Source organism: Cyrtonyx montezumae, unplaced genomic scaffold, assembly GCF_038088225.1.
Source record: "Cyrtonyx montezumae isolate F1298 unplaced genomic scaffold, pur_monq_1.0 scaffold_0, whole genome shotgun sequence".
In the NCBI taxonomy this organism is placed as follows: domain Eukaryota; kingdom Metazoa; phylum Chordata; class Aves; order Galliformes; family Odontophoridae; genus Cyrtonyx; species Cyrtonyx montezumae.
In genome coordinates, this window is record NW_027071824.1 from 2,561,161 (window position 1) to 2,575,609 (window position 14,449).

Below are 14,449 nucleotides of genomic sequence, written 5' to 3' on the forward strand. Positions count from 1 at the left end.
CCTGGAAGAACTACTCCAAGACTGTGTGGTTTTAGTTTCCATCAGGGGAACCAAGCTCTGCTGAAAAGGGTATCTCCTGTGGGAAAGAATTGCTTACTGATGTTTTTGGAGATAGGTATAGGGAATTAAATCTATCATAGCAAAAATGCTAATTGTTTATGGAATATTAAAAAAAAAAAAAAAGGAAAAATGTTTGAATGCTTCCAAACATTCAGGTATTATTCTGAGCTTTTTTAATTTTGTTTCTCCAGAGGAGACAAGGTTTTCAGTTTCCATATTTTTCTGAGATGAAAATGAAAGATCCCTAGTGATGGACTCCACTGGTCCAGGAGAATGGAAAAGGCTCATTGCTCATTGGGAAAGAACTAAAATGTTGTGAAAGAGGGGAAAGTGGGGCTGCAGGGATTTTCTGCTGAAAATCCCCGAGACAAGCACAAGTTCTTCAGCATGTCTTATAAATCTTGAATGCTCTCCTCCAGAAAAGATTTGGCACGGGGTATTTTGAGGGTATGAAGAACAAACAGTACACAACCAGGGAGCTAAAGCAGCCTTACTCCAAATAGAGACATCAAAAGCACATGGGTGGGATGGAAGGCCTCGTGTCTCCCTGCAGCAGTAGAGGATAGCAATCATCTGAACCAGGCATGTGATCTTACCACTGCATTTTAAACCATAGATATTGAAGCATCATGAAAAGTGGTGACAAAAAAGCTTTTAGGCAAATGACTTGGCTAGCAGGTCTGCTGGAGATGGGAAGTGGAACGAACGAACCCTGCTTTCCTATCTTATGTATAGTTATTAGGAAAACAGGGGACCCTTCCGCAGCACTGCAGCAGGAAGTCCACCGTGCTTATCACCGTACTAAAAAAAAAAAAAAAAAGCTGGAACAAAAACAAAGAAATAAAGTTCTTCAGAGCTGCTGGAGCCTTCCCAGCTTTCTGGGGGTCCAGGTGCACAGCACAGAGCAGGGGAAGAGGGAGAAGAAGGGAGGAGGGTGGGGAGCAGCAGTGAGGAAAGCCCCGGGAGGAGAAGGAGGAGGGACAGACAGCGACGGGTTCCGTCTTTTCCCAAGGGGTTGGGAGTCTGCTCGTGCTGCAGGAGGAAAGTTGGCCCCGCTGCCACGCAGGGCTGCTTCTCCTCCCTCCCTCCCTCCTCCCTCCCTTTCTCCCTCCCTCTCTCCCTCCCTCTCTCCCTCCTCCTCCTCCTCCTCCTCCATCACCTCCCCGCGAGTTACGCGCACAGTGCAGCCCGGCGGTGCAGGCGGCTCAGCCCTGCCCGGCCCCTCTCCCCTGCTGTCCCCACCGCCGGGATGCTGCCGGGCACCGCAGACGGGCGCTGAGCCCGGGGAGTCCCGCCGCCCATCCCGCAGCCCCGGGCGGGCGGATCGCACTGCGGGTCACCTTGCAGGGAGGAGGAGGTGAGTGACCCCCCCCCCCCCCCAAACACACACACACCCCTCAACCCCCGCATCTCCTCCGGGGAGCGATGCGCCGCATCCCCCCATCGCCAACCTCCGGAGCGCGGCACGGAGCCGGGGCCGGGGGAGGGCGGGGGGAGGAACGGCGGCTGCCGCTGCGGAGAGGGGTCCCCGGGGGAACGCAGGGACGCGGGGCCGCCCCCGGACCGGGATCCTGCCCGCGGGCAGCGCGGGGAGCTCCGCGGCGGTGCTTCCTCGTGCCCCGCCGCCAGCCGACATCGCGGGGTCGGGGTGGGATCGGGCTTTTCCCGGGGCCGGGGGAGAACCGGGCGAGTTTTCTGGAAAGGGAAACCGTTCGTGGGGGTCCCCCTTTTTTCCGTTTCCCGGCTGAAATCCTCTCCGGTTCGCTGTGGCGGAATATTTCTCTCCTTGCCCAGCGCCCCGCCAAGGGGGAAAGGTGCCGTGCCGAGCCGAGCCGAGCCGAGCCGGAGGGGTACGGCCCCGGGGCACAGCCTGAGCTGGGCACTGCGGGAGGCCCGGCTGCCCGCAGCTGCAGCTGCCCTCGGAGCCCCTCTCAAGAGGTGCTGGGTTGGGTTTCTTTCCCTTCCCATCCTCTGCGGGCAGTGAGAGCCAAGTTGGAGAGAGGAGTGGGTAAAGGCAAGGGGGAAGGAGCTGTCCCCACGATTTAGAGGGGTGACCTTGGAGAAACCCTCTCCTTCCTTCTGGGTACCACTAAAGCATCCCACAAAGATAGGACCCCCTCCAGGTCGGCAACTGCTTTGAGACCTTTCTGGAATTGGCAGTGCAGAAGTACAAACCCCCCTGGAGCAGGGCTGGTAGCGCATCGGCCCCAAGAGCTGTGCTCCAGGAGAGGCATGAAGCTCTGTCCGGGATTGCCTTTACCCCCTCTAAAACCATGGAGCTACCCTTGGGCAGGAGTTGCTCCGGAGAGCAATCTGTTGAACCACCTCCTCAGAAAAACTGGAGAGGAGGCTGCAGCCTCAGCGTGTAATGAGAGAGATGCCAAAACAAAAATAAATAAATAAATAAAAACCCCCAAACAAAAAAAACTCAAAACTAAAACAACCAAAATCTGAACTTCCCGAGAGATTAAATATTCAAATCACAAATAATTAGACATTAATCCGTCGTAAACAGGGCATTACTGACAATTAAAAGATGCTTTGATAATCTTAAAGCTGAGAAGATGAGTTAACTGGTACTTTCCGGGGGATTATTGTGTATTAGAAAATGCAGCCAGAGCAGGGAATGCACTTTTCTACATTCATATATTTAAATGACTTGCTCTTAATTATAGTTAATGAGCTATCAGCTTCCAAGTGGCTGTGTTTAGGTGCTCTCTATGTTAGTTTCAAATGACTTCACTCCGAAGAATAAGCCATGTCTCATTTTGCCAGCCAAGGTGATGTTTTATGGGCAGTTTGGTAACAACAGGTCATGTCAGGGTGCGTGGCAGATGAAGACATTTGTGGGAATGAAGTTTCCCCTTCCAAAGTGAGCAAGCAGACGTCTTGCACTGCTGGTACTGTATGCTCTGGTATCAATCTCAGCGAGGCTCTTTGCTATACAAATGCAGATGTAATGCAGTGGTGGTGTACACGGGCACCACCACGACTCTTCACTTGATGAATGCTGTGTGCAGATTTAAAACGCTTTGCCTTCTAAGGGCAGTGTTAGAGAAAAGACACCAGCATCACAGGGCAAGGGTTTTTGTCTTTGCACTGTGAATTTGTGTCTGTAGACATTTACAAGTCAGCTATAAATGCCTCTGTCCTGGAGGGTTGGTAAGAGTGCTTGTCTGGTTATTAAGATTGCAGATCACATACTGGGACTTCTCTATTTTATTTTCTATGCTTTGGTCAGCTTCATACAGGTCACTGTACAGTGCCATTGGGGGGCATGGGGGGAGGGGGGGGAGAACTGCAAAGATTTAAAAACAAGAGGAAAATCCTCTGTGTTCAATGATTTAGTTTTGACAGAACAGAATGGATCCTGTGTGTGTGTGTTTCAGGGCTGAGCCCACATCCCCTGGCCATCACATCAGGCACTTCTCAGTACTCTTTCTCTGGTAGAAGCTGGAAACCACTGCAATGAGATCACAGCAAAATGCTGCCCAGCTGATGTAAATGTCAGTGACCCCGCGCATGCAGGTGAACCAACTGCTGCCATCACTGGATCTGGCACAAAAGATTAATGCTGTGAGTTTTGTGTCACAGCACTGGAAGAATGAGAAACTCTGGTTCTTCTCATTGCACCAGGAAGGCTGCATTTTAAAATAGCACTGCAGTACATGAGAGGTATGACTCCATGCACGCCTTTAGCACTCCCAATTTTAAACACGGCATCACTGTAAATGTGTATCTGTGTATACGTATCTAAATTAAACCAGGATGTGTAAAGTTCCCTCATTAACCACCCACCCAAATCCGTGCTGTAAATTATTTCTGTCCCTAAGCTCTGAGGCTTCAGGTTGCTGAGGCACGAGAAGGAAGAGCTGATCGCTCACATCAGAGCACTGGACTCTGAGCAGAGTTCAGCGGGGTGAGATGGGTCAGTGTGCTGTGAGTAGAGCTCAGATCCCTCAAAAATCACAGAATCAATCACAGAATGACAGAATTGCAGGGGTTGGAAGGGACCTCGGGAGATAATTGAGTCTAACCCCCTGCTAAAACAGATACCCTACCATAGGTCGCACAGGTACAGGTCTTGAATATCTCCATAAAAAGAAACTCCACAACCTCACTGGGCAAATCCCATGGAAAGTGAAGATCTCTGCAGACTACATTTGCAACTGGATAATTTTCTTGGAAGACAACCATGGGATCATCAAAGAGTTCAGCTCCTGAGCATCTCTCTGGTCATTCCATGAGATACCCTGCCTGGCATCAGGTCCTGCAGCACAGCTGTGATCAGCATCTCCTTCTGCATGCAACAGCTGATACAGTCCTTGCTCGTCACATGGGGCCCCCACCGCATTCACACACCTTTCTGCTCCTATTCCTGCATGCTCCACAAAAGAGCATGCTCCCTTGTCCCCACAGTGTGTGGCTTGAGGATCATGGAGGTGATGTGGAGCAGAATTGGTGCCTCCCATATGGAAATCTCCTATTTCTCTACGGGAAAGGAGAAGAGGAAGGACTACACAGGGCTTTTCTTCAAGCTCTGGCAATGCCTTGAATGTAAGTGGCTGCATAATCTAATCATCCTTGCTATGATGAACTGGCGCTAGCAATTCCACAGCATCACAGGAGCTTTACTCGAACTGACTTACAGCCCTGGGGTGCTTTGCTTGGGGCAGGAGAAACAAGCACCTTCGTTTTGCACAAAGGCAGCAGTACCAGGCTGCTTCCTTGCTCTGTCCTCTGTTTCTTTTCTATGCTTCAGACCTTAAATCCCCCTTAAACAGAGCAGAGTGATGGTGTGTCACATCCAGAATGAGCATGAGATAAGTGCTTTGTCCTGTGCCTTGCTTCCTGAACATACTGTGGGAAGGGGAACCAAGCCACGAGTGGGATGTACACAGGATCCTGATTATGGGGCTTTGAGGTCACAGAGAGGCACCAGCCTTAGCCCACAGGCAGACAAAGAGGGGCCAGGTGAGGCCATGAGGTTGATATTTCCCTGTTAACACACTTAGACATTCCGTTGTGTGCTGCAGGGGCTTTGTCTCCCTGCAGGTTTCTGTAGGGCACAGCATCAGGTTTACTCTAAGCTGGAGAATTTTAATTCTGTTGCAACACCAGGCATCGATGAAATTAGGCAAAGGGGATCTGTGATATCTATGAGTCTTCCCCTGACCTCTAATTTTAGATTGACTCTGAGAAACAATCAGAGCTCCATAGTGTAGGAACCAAGAGGATGGAGGCATAACAACTTCTCACCTGAGGACACAGCTTGTCTGCCAAGTAGATAATTACATGCAGTGAAACAAGCACTTCAGCTGTGTGCGAGCTTTCACTCTGCAAAGCAAGGATTGTGGTTAAGGCCGTGAGATTAATTGCTCTGATACCAAGCTTGGCATGATCAGTGTGGGACTTAAAAGTGTTCCCTGTGAGCTGGAGCAGCCTTTGGGCAGAGTACTACAGCTGGGGAGAAATAACCACCAGTACAGGATAGGGGCTGGCCTGCCAGAGAGGAGCTCCGCAGAGGAGGACCTGGGGGTCCTGTTGGCCAACAGGTTGGCCATGAAACAGCAGTGTGCCCTGGTGACCAAAAAGGGCAGTGAGATCCTGGGGTGTATTACAAAGAGAATGGCCAAGAGGAAGGTGATCCTTCCCCTCTGCTCTGCCCTAGTGAGGCCTCATCTGCAGTATTATGTCCCCTTCTGCAGTACTGTGTCTCTTCAGTTCAAAAATGACAAGGATGCCCTAGAGGGAGTCCATTGGAGGGCCACAGAGATGATGAGGGGCCTGGAGAATCTCCTGTATGAGAAAAAGCTGAGAGAGCTGGGGCTGTTCAGTCTAGGGAAAACAGAAGGCTGAGAGGGTGTATTATCAATGCTTATAATTATCTAAAAGGAGGGAATCAAACAGATGGGACCAGGCTCTTTCATTATCGCCCCAGGAACAGAACAAGGGACAATGGGTGTGTACTGAAACATGAATGGAAACTCCATACAAACATGAGTAACTTCTTTACTGTGAGGGTTATAGAGCACTGGAAAGGGCTGCCCAGGGAAGCTGTGGAGTCTCCTCTGGAGATGTTCAAAATCCACCTGGACACTTTTCTGTGCAACCTTACTGTAGGGAACCTGCTGCAGCAGGGGGTTGGACTCAGTGATGTCTAGAGGTCCCCTACGATTCTGTGATTCTGACTGCCATTAGATGAAATTTCTCTCAGTGAAGGCACTCTAAACAATTAAGAATGCAATTACACAGCCCAGAGCACAGCTGTGTTCACTTGCTTTGAAAACAAAAGGCAGTGCTACCTTCTGCTCTTACTGTTGGTGAACAGGTCCTTCAGCCTGGCTGCTCTGCTCAAGGTACTGACTTGAAATGTTCTGTTACATGCAACTCTACTTATTGTTTTGTGAAGGTTAGTTTTATTGGGCTGGATGTAATCAGAGAGTATTGCAGAACAACTTTTTGGGATGGAGGGAGAGGAAGCTCAGTTTGGCCATCTGTTGAGATGCCTTTTATAGCAAGAACAACTCCTCATGCCTCTGCCTCCCCAGTATGGAATGGGAGGTGGGGTGTCAGAGGGTTGTGAGCTTGGATATGCTTGGAGTTGTATTTGGGGGTTGTCAGATGGCCACATGTGTGGCTGTAACAGGTTTGCCCTGGACTTGCTAACTGTTTGATGGAGGTTGATTCGTAGCACTCACATGTCCGGATGCGGTTAGGGAGCTGATAATAGCTTTCTGACACTGAGCATTCCCCGATTACATTGGTGAAATGAATTTCTCGCTTAAAAAGGCACGGAGCCTGATTTTTTGACTGCTTTCACTTTGAAAATAATTGCCGTAAGTTGTGCAGATGGCAAGGTATTTTTATACTGGCGCCTTCCACAGCAGAGAGGGTTATTTACATTACAGCCAGGTGCTGTTATTCAGGTCAGTTATTTATTAGCTGGAAAGTGCAGCTCTGTCATCACATGAAAGAAGTTGTGAGTTTGGACTGAACTCAATAAATAGTTGAGGCTGTCAAAATCAGTTGGGAAGGAGAACGACTGGAAAAGCCTGGATGTGTCATCTTTTATTGGAGGCAACTTGAGGCAAATTGAACTAAAAGCTAGTTTGTTCAACTAAAAATAAATAAATGAAACATTATAATTCATTTTGGCTCGTGCAAGATGCTTCCATCTGCTCTGAAGGAAATGTGTTGTTGCAGGGGTAACGCTTTTTGTTTTAGGTCAACACAAGGTAACACCACCTTTCTCCCCCCCCATTCCTTGCTTCAGCACTGAATCGAGCAATCAATTATTCAGGCAGACCTAATATGCATATGGTAATTGTTTCCACATTTAAGTATACCTCTGGACGGGCAATCAAGAGACCTGGATTTTATTTCCAGCTCTGTTCCTGTGTCTGACGTGACCTTGGGCATTTATTTGCACCCTAACTCCCTTTTTTTAGGGCAGGATGGTGGATTTGCTGCTTATTGCTGATACTAAAATAGCAGGGAGGTCTTCTTACTTCTGCTAGCAATTAAACATTTAGCTATCACTAATGCATGCTTTCGGAACTCTCCCAATGTGAGTTAGCTGCACTGCTTAACAAAACTCCCTGTAGTTTACTTAATAGGTCAAAAGGAATTTCAGCTGCTGAAGTAACAGCTCTTCCTTAAAACAAAACCTATTATAATGAGCCCAACTGAATCAGAGAAGGAAAATACAGGGGGGGAAGATTTTCCCTTCCTTTTTTTAAATATTTCACTTTGTAACCAGCTCTCCAGATCCATACAGATTTCCCTCAAGAAAAAGGTCCGTATGTGTTGTTGTAATTTCTAGATGTTAAGAAGCCCTGTAAAGCACCTTGAAGCTTGTTGTACTAGGTGTCAAAAAGTCCCTGGTACCTGAATAATTGCACCAGGAGAGCTGTGCTTGATGTGTTGTTTTTTTTTTTTTAATGGGGCTGCAGTTCTTCAGGAAAGCTTTCTGCCCACTACTTTGTGTGCTGGCAGCTGGGAACTAGCATGAAACCCAGCAGAACTCAGTTGTCTCTGGTAGTTGTGGGGCAGCTGAGGGGCAAGGAAGAAGGTGTGGGAGCAGTGGATGGCACGGGAGGCCCGTAGGAACTGGCTAGGAACAGGGTGGTTTGAATCATAGGGTAACTCAGTTTGAAGGAACCTCAGGAATCCTGCAGTCTTATCTCCTGCTCCAAGAAGGGTCAGATGTGGGATTGTTCTTCATCCAGTTGGGTATTAAAAATCCCCAAGGATATATTTTCAGTGCTTGACTGTCCTTTTGGGACAAAGGTTGCACCTTGTATTCAGAACAGGCCCTCCTACAGAAGAACACAAGCTGAGCTGTTTTTGTTTCTGAGCTGTTTTTCCTGGCCTGATCTGCTGGGAATGGCTGGGGTACAGCTATAAGCCTTGGGAGTGGGTGAACATTCTGCTTTCTGCCTCAGCATGGTTTACCTTCCTGTGCAAGCTTTCCTGCCAACAAACCAAACTTTGGAGCTGATGAATGGCTGGGGCTTTTCAGCCATGGTCTGGTTTTCCAGAGGTAACGTGATGGGTGGAGTAGCTGATCTTGGGGGTCTTTTCCAACTTGTTGGAAATTGTTCAGTGATTCTAACCAAACTGCTCATTCATGCTGACCTTTAGGTACCTGGCGGGGGGCTCCAGAACATAGAGAGAAGCTGAGGCTGTGTTACAGTTGTGTGAAGGGGAGACCCCCATGGCAGGGTAACATCCCATTGGGTCACAGAAGAAAGGAATTTGGGGACAGTGTGCAGTAGCAGTTGGCTTGTGCTCGTTGTCTGACAGAGCCTAGGGCATAGTGTTTAGCTCTTCTCTCCTTGCCCTCTTTGCAGCTTGCATCTCTCTGTCTCACACCCTTTGCTTAATTAGTTTGTCAGCCACTGTCATCATAGCAGAGGAATCTGCAGAGCGCCCAGCAGAGCACAGCCCTCACTGCAGCTACAGTAGCTGGGCTCTGCCGTCACAGAAGTGATAGCTTAATAAACCACAGTGTTGCAGATGAGATATCTTGGCACTGGCTGCAGCTCCTTATTAAAATAAGGACAGAGGGGAGGGGAAAAAAAGCAAGAAATTGAGGGTAAAGAATGTTGAAATAATGAATAGCTTTGCTTCTAATACTGGAGACCTGGGTGAAAATTTCTAATCCCCAAGGTAAAAAAAAAAAAAAATAGATCAAATTTTGACCTAGTATTTGTCATTAACTTGAACTTAGTTTTCTCTTCTAGTTCCAGTCTCAAGTCTGAAAATGCAGTTATTTCTGGTTGGCCTGAGCGCTAGTGAGTGATTTGTGGGGAGAAACTCAAACTGTGTGAAGACAAATGAAACCTGAATCAATCCAGTTAAATTAACTCTGCATCTTGGAGCACATTGAACAGCTCTCTTATTTAAAGGGCTCTGATGAGTTTCATTTTCCTGTCAGCATTATTTTGAAGCCTCTCTGTGGTCCAGGGCAATGAGAGTGGCTCTTTTTGCTCTGAGCATTGGCTCCCTGCAGAGAAGGCATCCTTTGATTGCCTCCAGTTGCCTATTACAGATTGCCTGTTCAGTTGTTCTGACGTTCAGAATCCTCCAGGATGCAGCTGGACCTGGAAATTGGAATGGTCTTCATGGCAGCACCTACCTACACCTCTGATTTACAAACATCAGTCTGGTCCAGGTCAGGAAAAGTCCTTTAACAAAAGGATGGTGACTGGCCAACCTCCCATCCAAGGATTCCCTGCAGGCAGAGGGCACAGGCTCTGAACCTTTTTCCCCTAAGCCTCATTCACAGCCACATGCCCTTGTCTCTTACTTCTCCAAATGATCCTGGAGAACTCCAAATGTTTTGCTCATCCCAGGCTTAGTATTAAGGTGCAGGAGTCTTAACCTGTAGCTTAATGGGTATAGTTAGCGTTCTCCTGTCTCATGCACCTTTCATAGCTGCTGTTAATTTTTCCTGCAAAACATCCTTGAGTGCCTGCAGTAAGTGAACTGAATTCCAGACTATGAGACTAATTTTCCCACCAATGCTGGGATAGCAGCAGGAAACAGGCCATGGAGATGTGATTTTGCTCTCTTCACCCAGTGGCTGGGGAGTGAAAAACCCAGAGGAGGTTCTCTTCTATCAGTGAAGACATGAGATTTCATTTCTGGCTGACAGCATTCTTAATTCCATTTCTTTATTGATGAAGAATCTCTGGGTGCCTCAACAGTTTCTCACTTTCCCCAGACAGCAATTGACCTTGTCTAAGCTGTGCATCAAGATGCACTTGCAATCAAGGTGCTATTGATTTAAACCTAATGGCCAGCTGCTCAGGAATTTCACCTGGAAAAGAAAGATCAATGCCACTTTATTATTATTATTATTAGCTGTATACACGGTATAATGGAAAGGTATAAGAGTCTCACCAGCTCTTTACCATTAAGCTGTACAATTGCAGGGCTGAGAACATTGGATCAGGCTCTGGTGAAGTAGCCAACCAGCAAAATGACTTGAGGAATAAATAGATTTTCTTGGCTGAGTGCTGTCATCCACATCTGTTTGCTGACCTTCCCTGAGGCATGCAGGCCGTGGTACGATGTGGGACCCCAGAAAGGATGTCTTGAGCAATGCCTTTGCCATATTACCGGAGGAGCTATGAGTGGGAAGGATGCCTCCTGTCTTCTTTCCTCATTTCAGATGTTTTCTTTCCGCTCTCCCCTGTCCCAGGGGGAAAGTGTCATTCAGAATCAGCAGTGTTGGTTTACAAGACTGGTTTAAATGCACATCAGGTAGCACTGGACAGATAACTGCTTAGGTCTGCAGTACGACTAAACAAACACCACAGGCTCTCTCCTATCTACTGAATGAGACAGACTAATAAGATCCGTCCTGTTATCTGCAAGCTGAATGGTCCGGCACTGACTGGTATGATGGTAATGGCCTGAAGTTGCACCAGGGGACGTTCAGGTTAGATATTAGGAAAAATGTCTTCTCAGAAAGAGTGGTAATGCACCAGCACAGGCTGACTAGGGAGGTTGTGGAGTCACTGTCCCTGAAGGTGTTCAGGAGCTGAAGAGGTGTGGCACGGAGGGACACGGTTAGTGCACATAATATGGCTGGGTTGATGGTTGGGCATGATTATCTTAGAGGTCTTTTCCAACCTTAATGATTCCATGACCATGCCAGTGCCACAGAATTCTCTTACCTACCAAAACAAAGTGCTTTTGTTTTTTATGCCTCTGAGGAACATTCATGGCACTTTTTTGCTCCAGGGTAGGGTTGCCTGGGAGAGGCCACATGTTGAAGGCAGGCTAGTCTGTTGGCTGTGCTCATGCTTTATTGGTGTAGGTGACTAGAGAGTCTGTACATAGCTGTCCTTAAGTCTTTGGGATTGTAGAAATATCAGTTGTAGAGTCCCAAAGACTTTATAAGCAGTTCTTACTCAGTACGTGGCAGAATCCTATATGTCAGCACCCCAAAGACTTGGAAATTAAATTACCTTTTCAAATATTTTTGAGTCTACATCTATCTTGTAGTTAGCCATTTGCAAAAGGGGCTTGGCTCCTGTTTTACATAGGCTGGTGAACAATGGGGAGCAAGGACAGTCTTGGGACAGTCCTAAATCCTGACAATACCATCCTAATGACTTACTGAAGTGCTCCCATGGCTTGTGTCACTTGGATATGCTGAAGTACTTTTCTCTGTAGCTTCTCTTTACTCCTAAATGATGAAAATGGGATAGCTCATTAGCCTACAGGAGACCATGCATATTGGTGCTGCTCTGTGGGGTCATGATGTTTGCACAATGATCTATGGAAGATGGTATATCTGCAGGCACCACTCCTAAGGCAAATGTATGACATGTTGATCTCTCTGCCAAGTCTCACCTGCCAAACTTTGATTGCTCTCTTCAAAAGCATCTACACCTTATGAATATGTCTGTACCTCTATTTCTTCTAAGTAAATCTGAATGGGGCTGGTCCTGCTGACTGGCCTTGTCACAGCCTTTAATTCTGTCACCACAGGGCAGATTCTGAGGCTGTGGAAGAAGTGGCTTTTTTAAGTTAATTTAAAAAAGGCCACCTTCTTGTTTTTCCTTCAATTGAGTTTTGAAGGGGTATCATAGCACTTGTCAAGTTGAAGGCTGGCTGCAGAGAATGACAGCTGGACACATCAGCTGCCATGCCCTTCATAATTGCAGCTTTACTAGAACTGAAAATGTTTTCTTTGTCTTCTATTCTTGTGTTTTGTTTTGTTTTTCCTTGCCTCTCTTATCAGAGCATTCAGAGGAAGGGAACGTTGTTCTTAGGATGACAGTAGCAAATATGTGAAAATGGAGGCGGTTTGCAGCCCTCCTCTGACAGGGCCCACCATTACCAAGACATTTTGGAAAGCCCTCTGTCGTCACACATTGCCACCTGCTCCTATTCACCTCATAGTTTTTATATTTACAAATTGTTTGCCTTTTCAAACGGGGGTATATTTGGAGAGCTAGGTCAGGGTGTGTGCATATGGGTGGCTATATTTCCGCGTGAGGTAATACAAAAGACAAGCTGATTTGGGTACTTTCATGTGTTCATTACCTACATCTTCACCTTGGTGTCTGTTTTCTTTCTTCTTCAGGAAAATGGAGGCCACTGCCCCAGTGTGATCTGTATCTACAGTACAACGTAATACAGACCACCGTCCCGCTCTCTAACAGCTCCCAGTATGGATGGTTTGATTGAGCAGAACAGTGTGCTTATGCACAATAAGATTGCTGAGGCTGGGAAAAGGAATGGTTTAATTAATACAAGGAACTTAGTTGCAGAGAGCCGAGATGGTCTGGTGTCGGTGTACCCAACCCCACAGTACCAGAGCCACCGAGTGGGGAGCTCCCCGAGCTGCCTGGAAAATGGCAGGAATGACCCCGTGCAGCAGCTCCTGGATCCCAACATGCTACAGCAGACCGTGGAGTCCCATTACCGTCCCAACATCATCCTCTACTCTGAGAATGTGCTGCGCTCGTGGGGTGAGAGCCTCAACTCAGAGTGCTGTGAAACCACCTTCATCGAGGACAGCTCCCCTACCAAGGACAGCCTGGAGTACCCAGACAGCAAGTTCATTGATCTCTCAGCAGATGACATCAAGATTCACACCCTCTCTTATGATGTGGAAGAGGAGGAGGATTTCCAGGAGCTAGAGGTCAGATGTCACTTGGGATCTGTGGGAAAGGCTTTGGTGGGGGAAGATGTGTCTGGGCTGAAATGTGCAGCTTCTGGGTGCTGGTTTTCATGGGTTCAGATGTATTGCTCTCTTCTCCAGCCAGGACAGGGAGCAATCTTTAGTTGTTGGGTGAAATCCCAGCTCTGTGGAGGTTAATACCAGGAGTCCCACTGTCACTCCTCCTTCTGAATGGGCTGGTCACAAACTAAAGAAGACCCATATACTTTAACACCAGGAAAGATAAGGCCAGAAACATCTGTCCCATACGTGGGGCTAGTTTTACTCAGCAGGCTAGCATCACTTGTTACTTTCTCTTGATTTGAGCTGGATATAAAACTGGTCATTTTGCTTATTGGCTCAAACATAAAACCTGTCCATTTGTGAACACGCAATCAGGAGTCTTTGGGTTTCTAGCCACAACAAATCCTAAGTGTCTGAATAAGATTTTTTTTCTCTGAGGGAGTGAAACACTTCATTAGACTCCAAATGCAGTGTTTTCTTTTAGATTTCTGTGCTTCATTGATTGCTCACACTAAAGTAATATCAATTTTGTTCTCCAAATGGGGCACACTGGAAATCAACTTCATTCTTTCTTAAATTGTGCATTTTCTCCTTTAGAAAGTCCTGACTGCACCAGCTGCCCAAAGACAACACATTTTATTTGCTAGTGGGAGTGGAGAGTGCCCACACTGCTACAGATCCCAAAACTTTCTCAGCATTAGTCACAGATTCCTAAGCTAGCAAAGCCCTTTGGGCTGTCTGGAACAGAGATGTAGCTTCAACCTGAATGTCCAAGAAAAGTTCAAGAAGCTACTTTTCTGTGTTTCTATTTTGTTAGATCTCAATGGAGAAAACCTCACAGGTCCTAAAACTTCTGTCTTCACCTCCTTTAATACCAGCATCTCACGCTGCACAGGGGCAGCTCAGCGAGAAGCTGACTTCTATTTGATTCTCTTTTCTCACTGTATTGCTCAGGTAAGCAGAGAGAGGTGCTTTTCGCAGTGTGTGCCAGTAATGCAGTATTCAATACCTCTACAGGGAGGAAGGAAGTTTCTCTCTGTGGCCTGTGGTGGTGTTAGCTCAAATCACGCCCTGCTACATCATTTCAAAGCTGGCTTCAGGAAGTCTCATTTTGAAAATCAAAACAAAAGGCTGAGATGCTGCCTTTTTGTCTTAGCCCCCCTAGTGTAGCTGTTGTGA

At 47.2% G+C, this 14,449-nt stretch overlaps 1 protein-coding gene across 1 annotated transcript in view; it reads left to right on the forward strand.

Moving 5' to 3' along the window:
• The first annotated feature begins 1,265 nt into the window (after positions 1-1,265).
• The window catches only part of SYNDIG1 (synapse differentiation inducing 1), a 58,545-nt gene continuing 45,361 nt past the window's right edge, over positions 1,266-14,449 (forward strand). The window contains exons 1-2 of the mRNA XM_065732879.1: positions 1,266-1,417; positions 12,668-13,228. Of these exons, the coding sequence (XP_065588951.1) occupies positions 12,755-13,228 (474 nt within the window). The 5' untranslated portion in view covers positions 1,266-1,417; positions 12,668-12,754. The remainder of the gene's footprint in view (positions 1,418-12,667; positions 13,229-14,449) is intronic.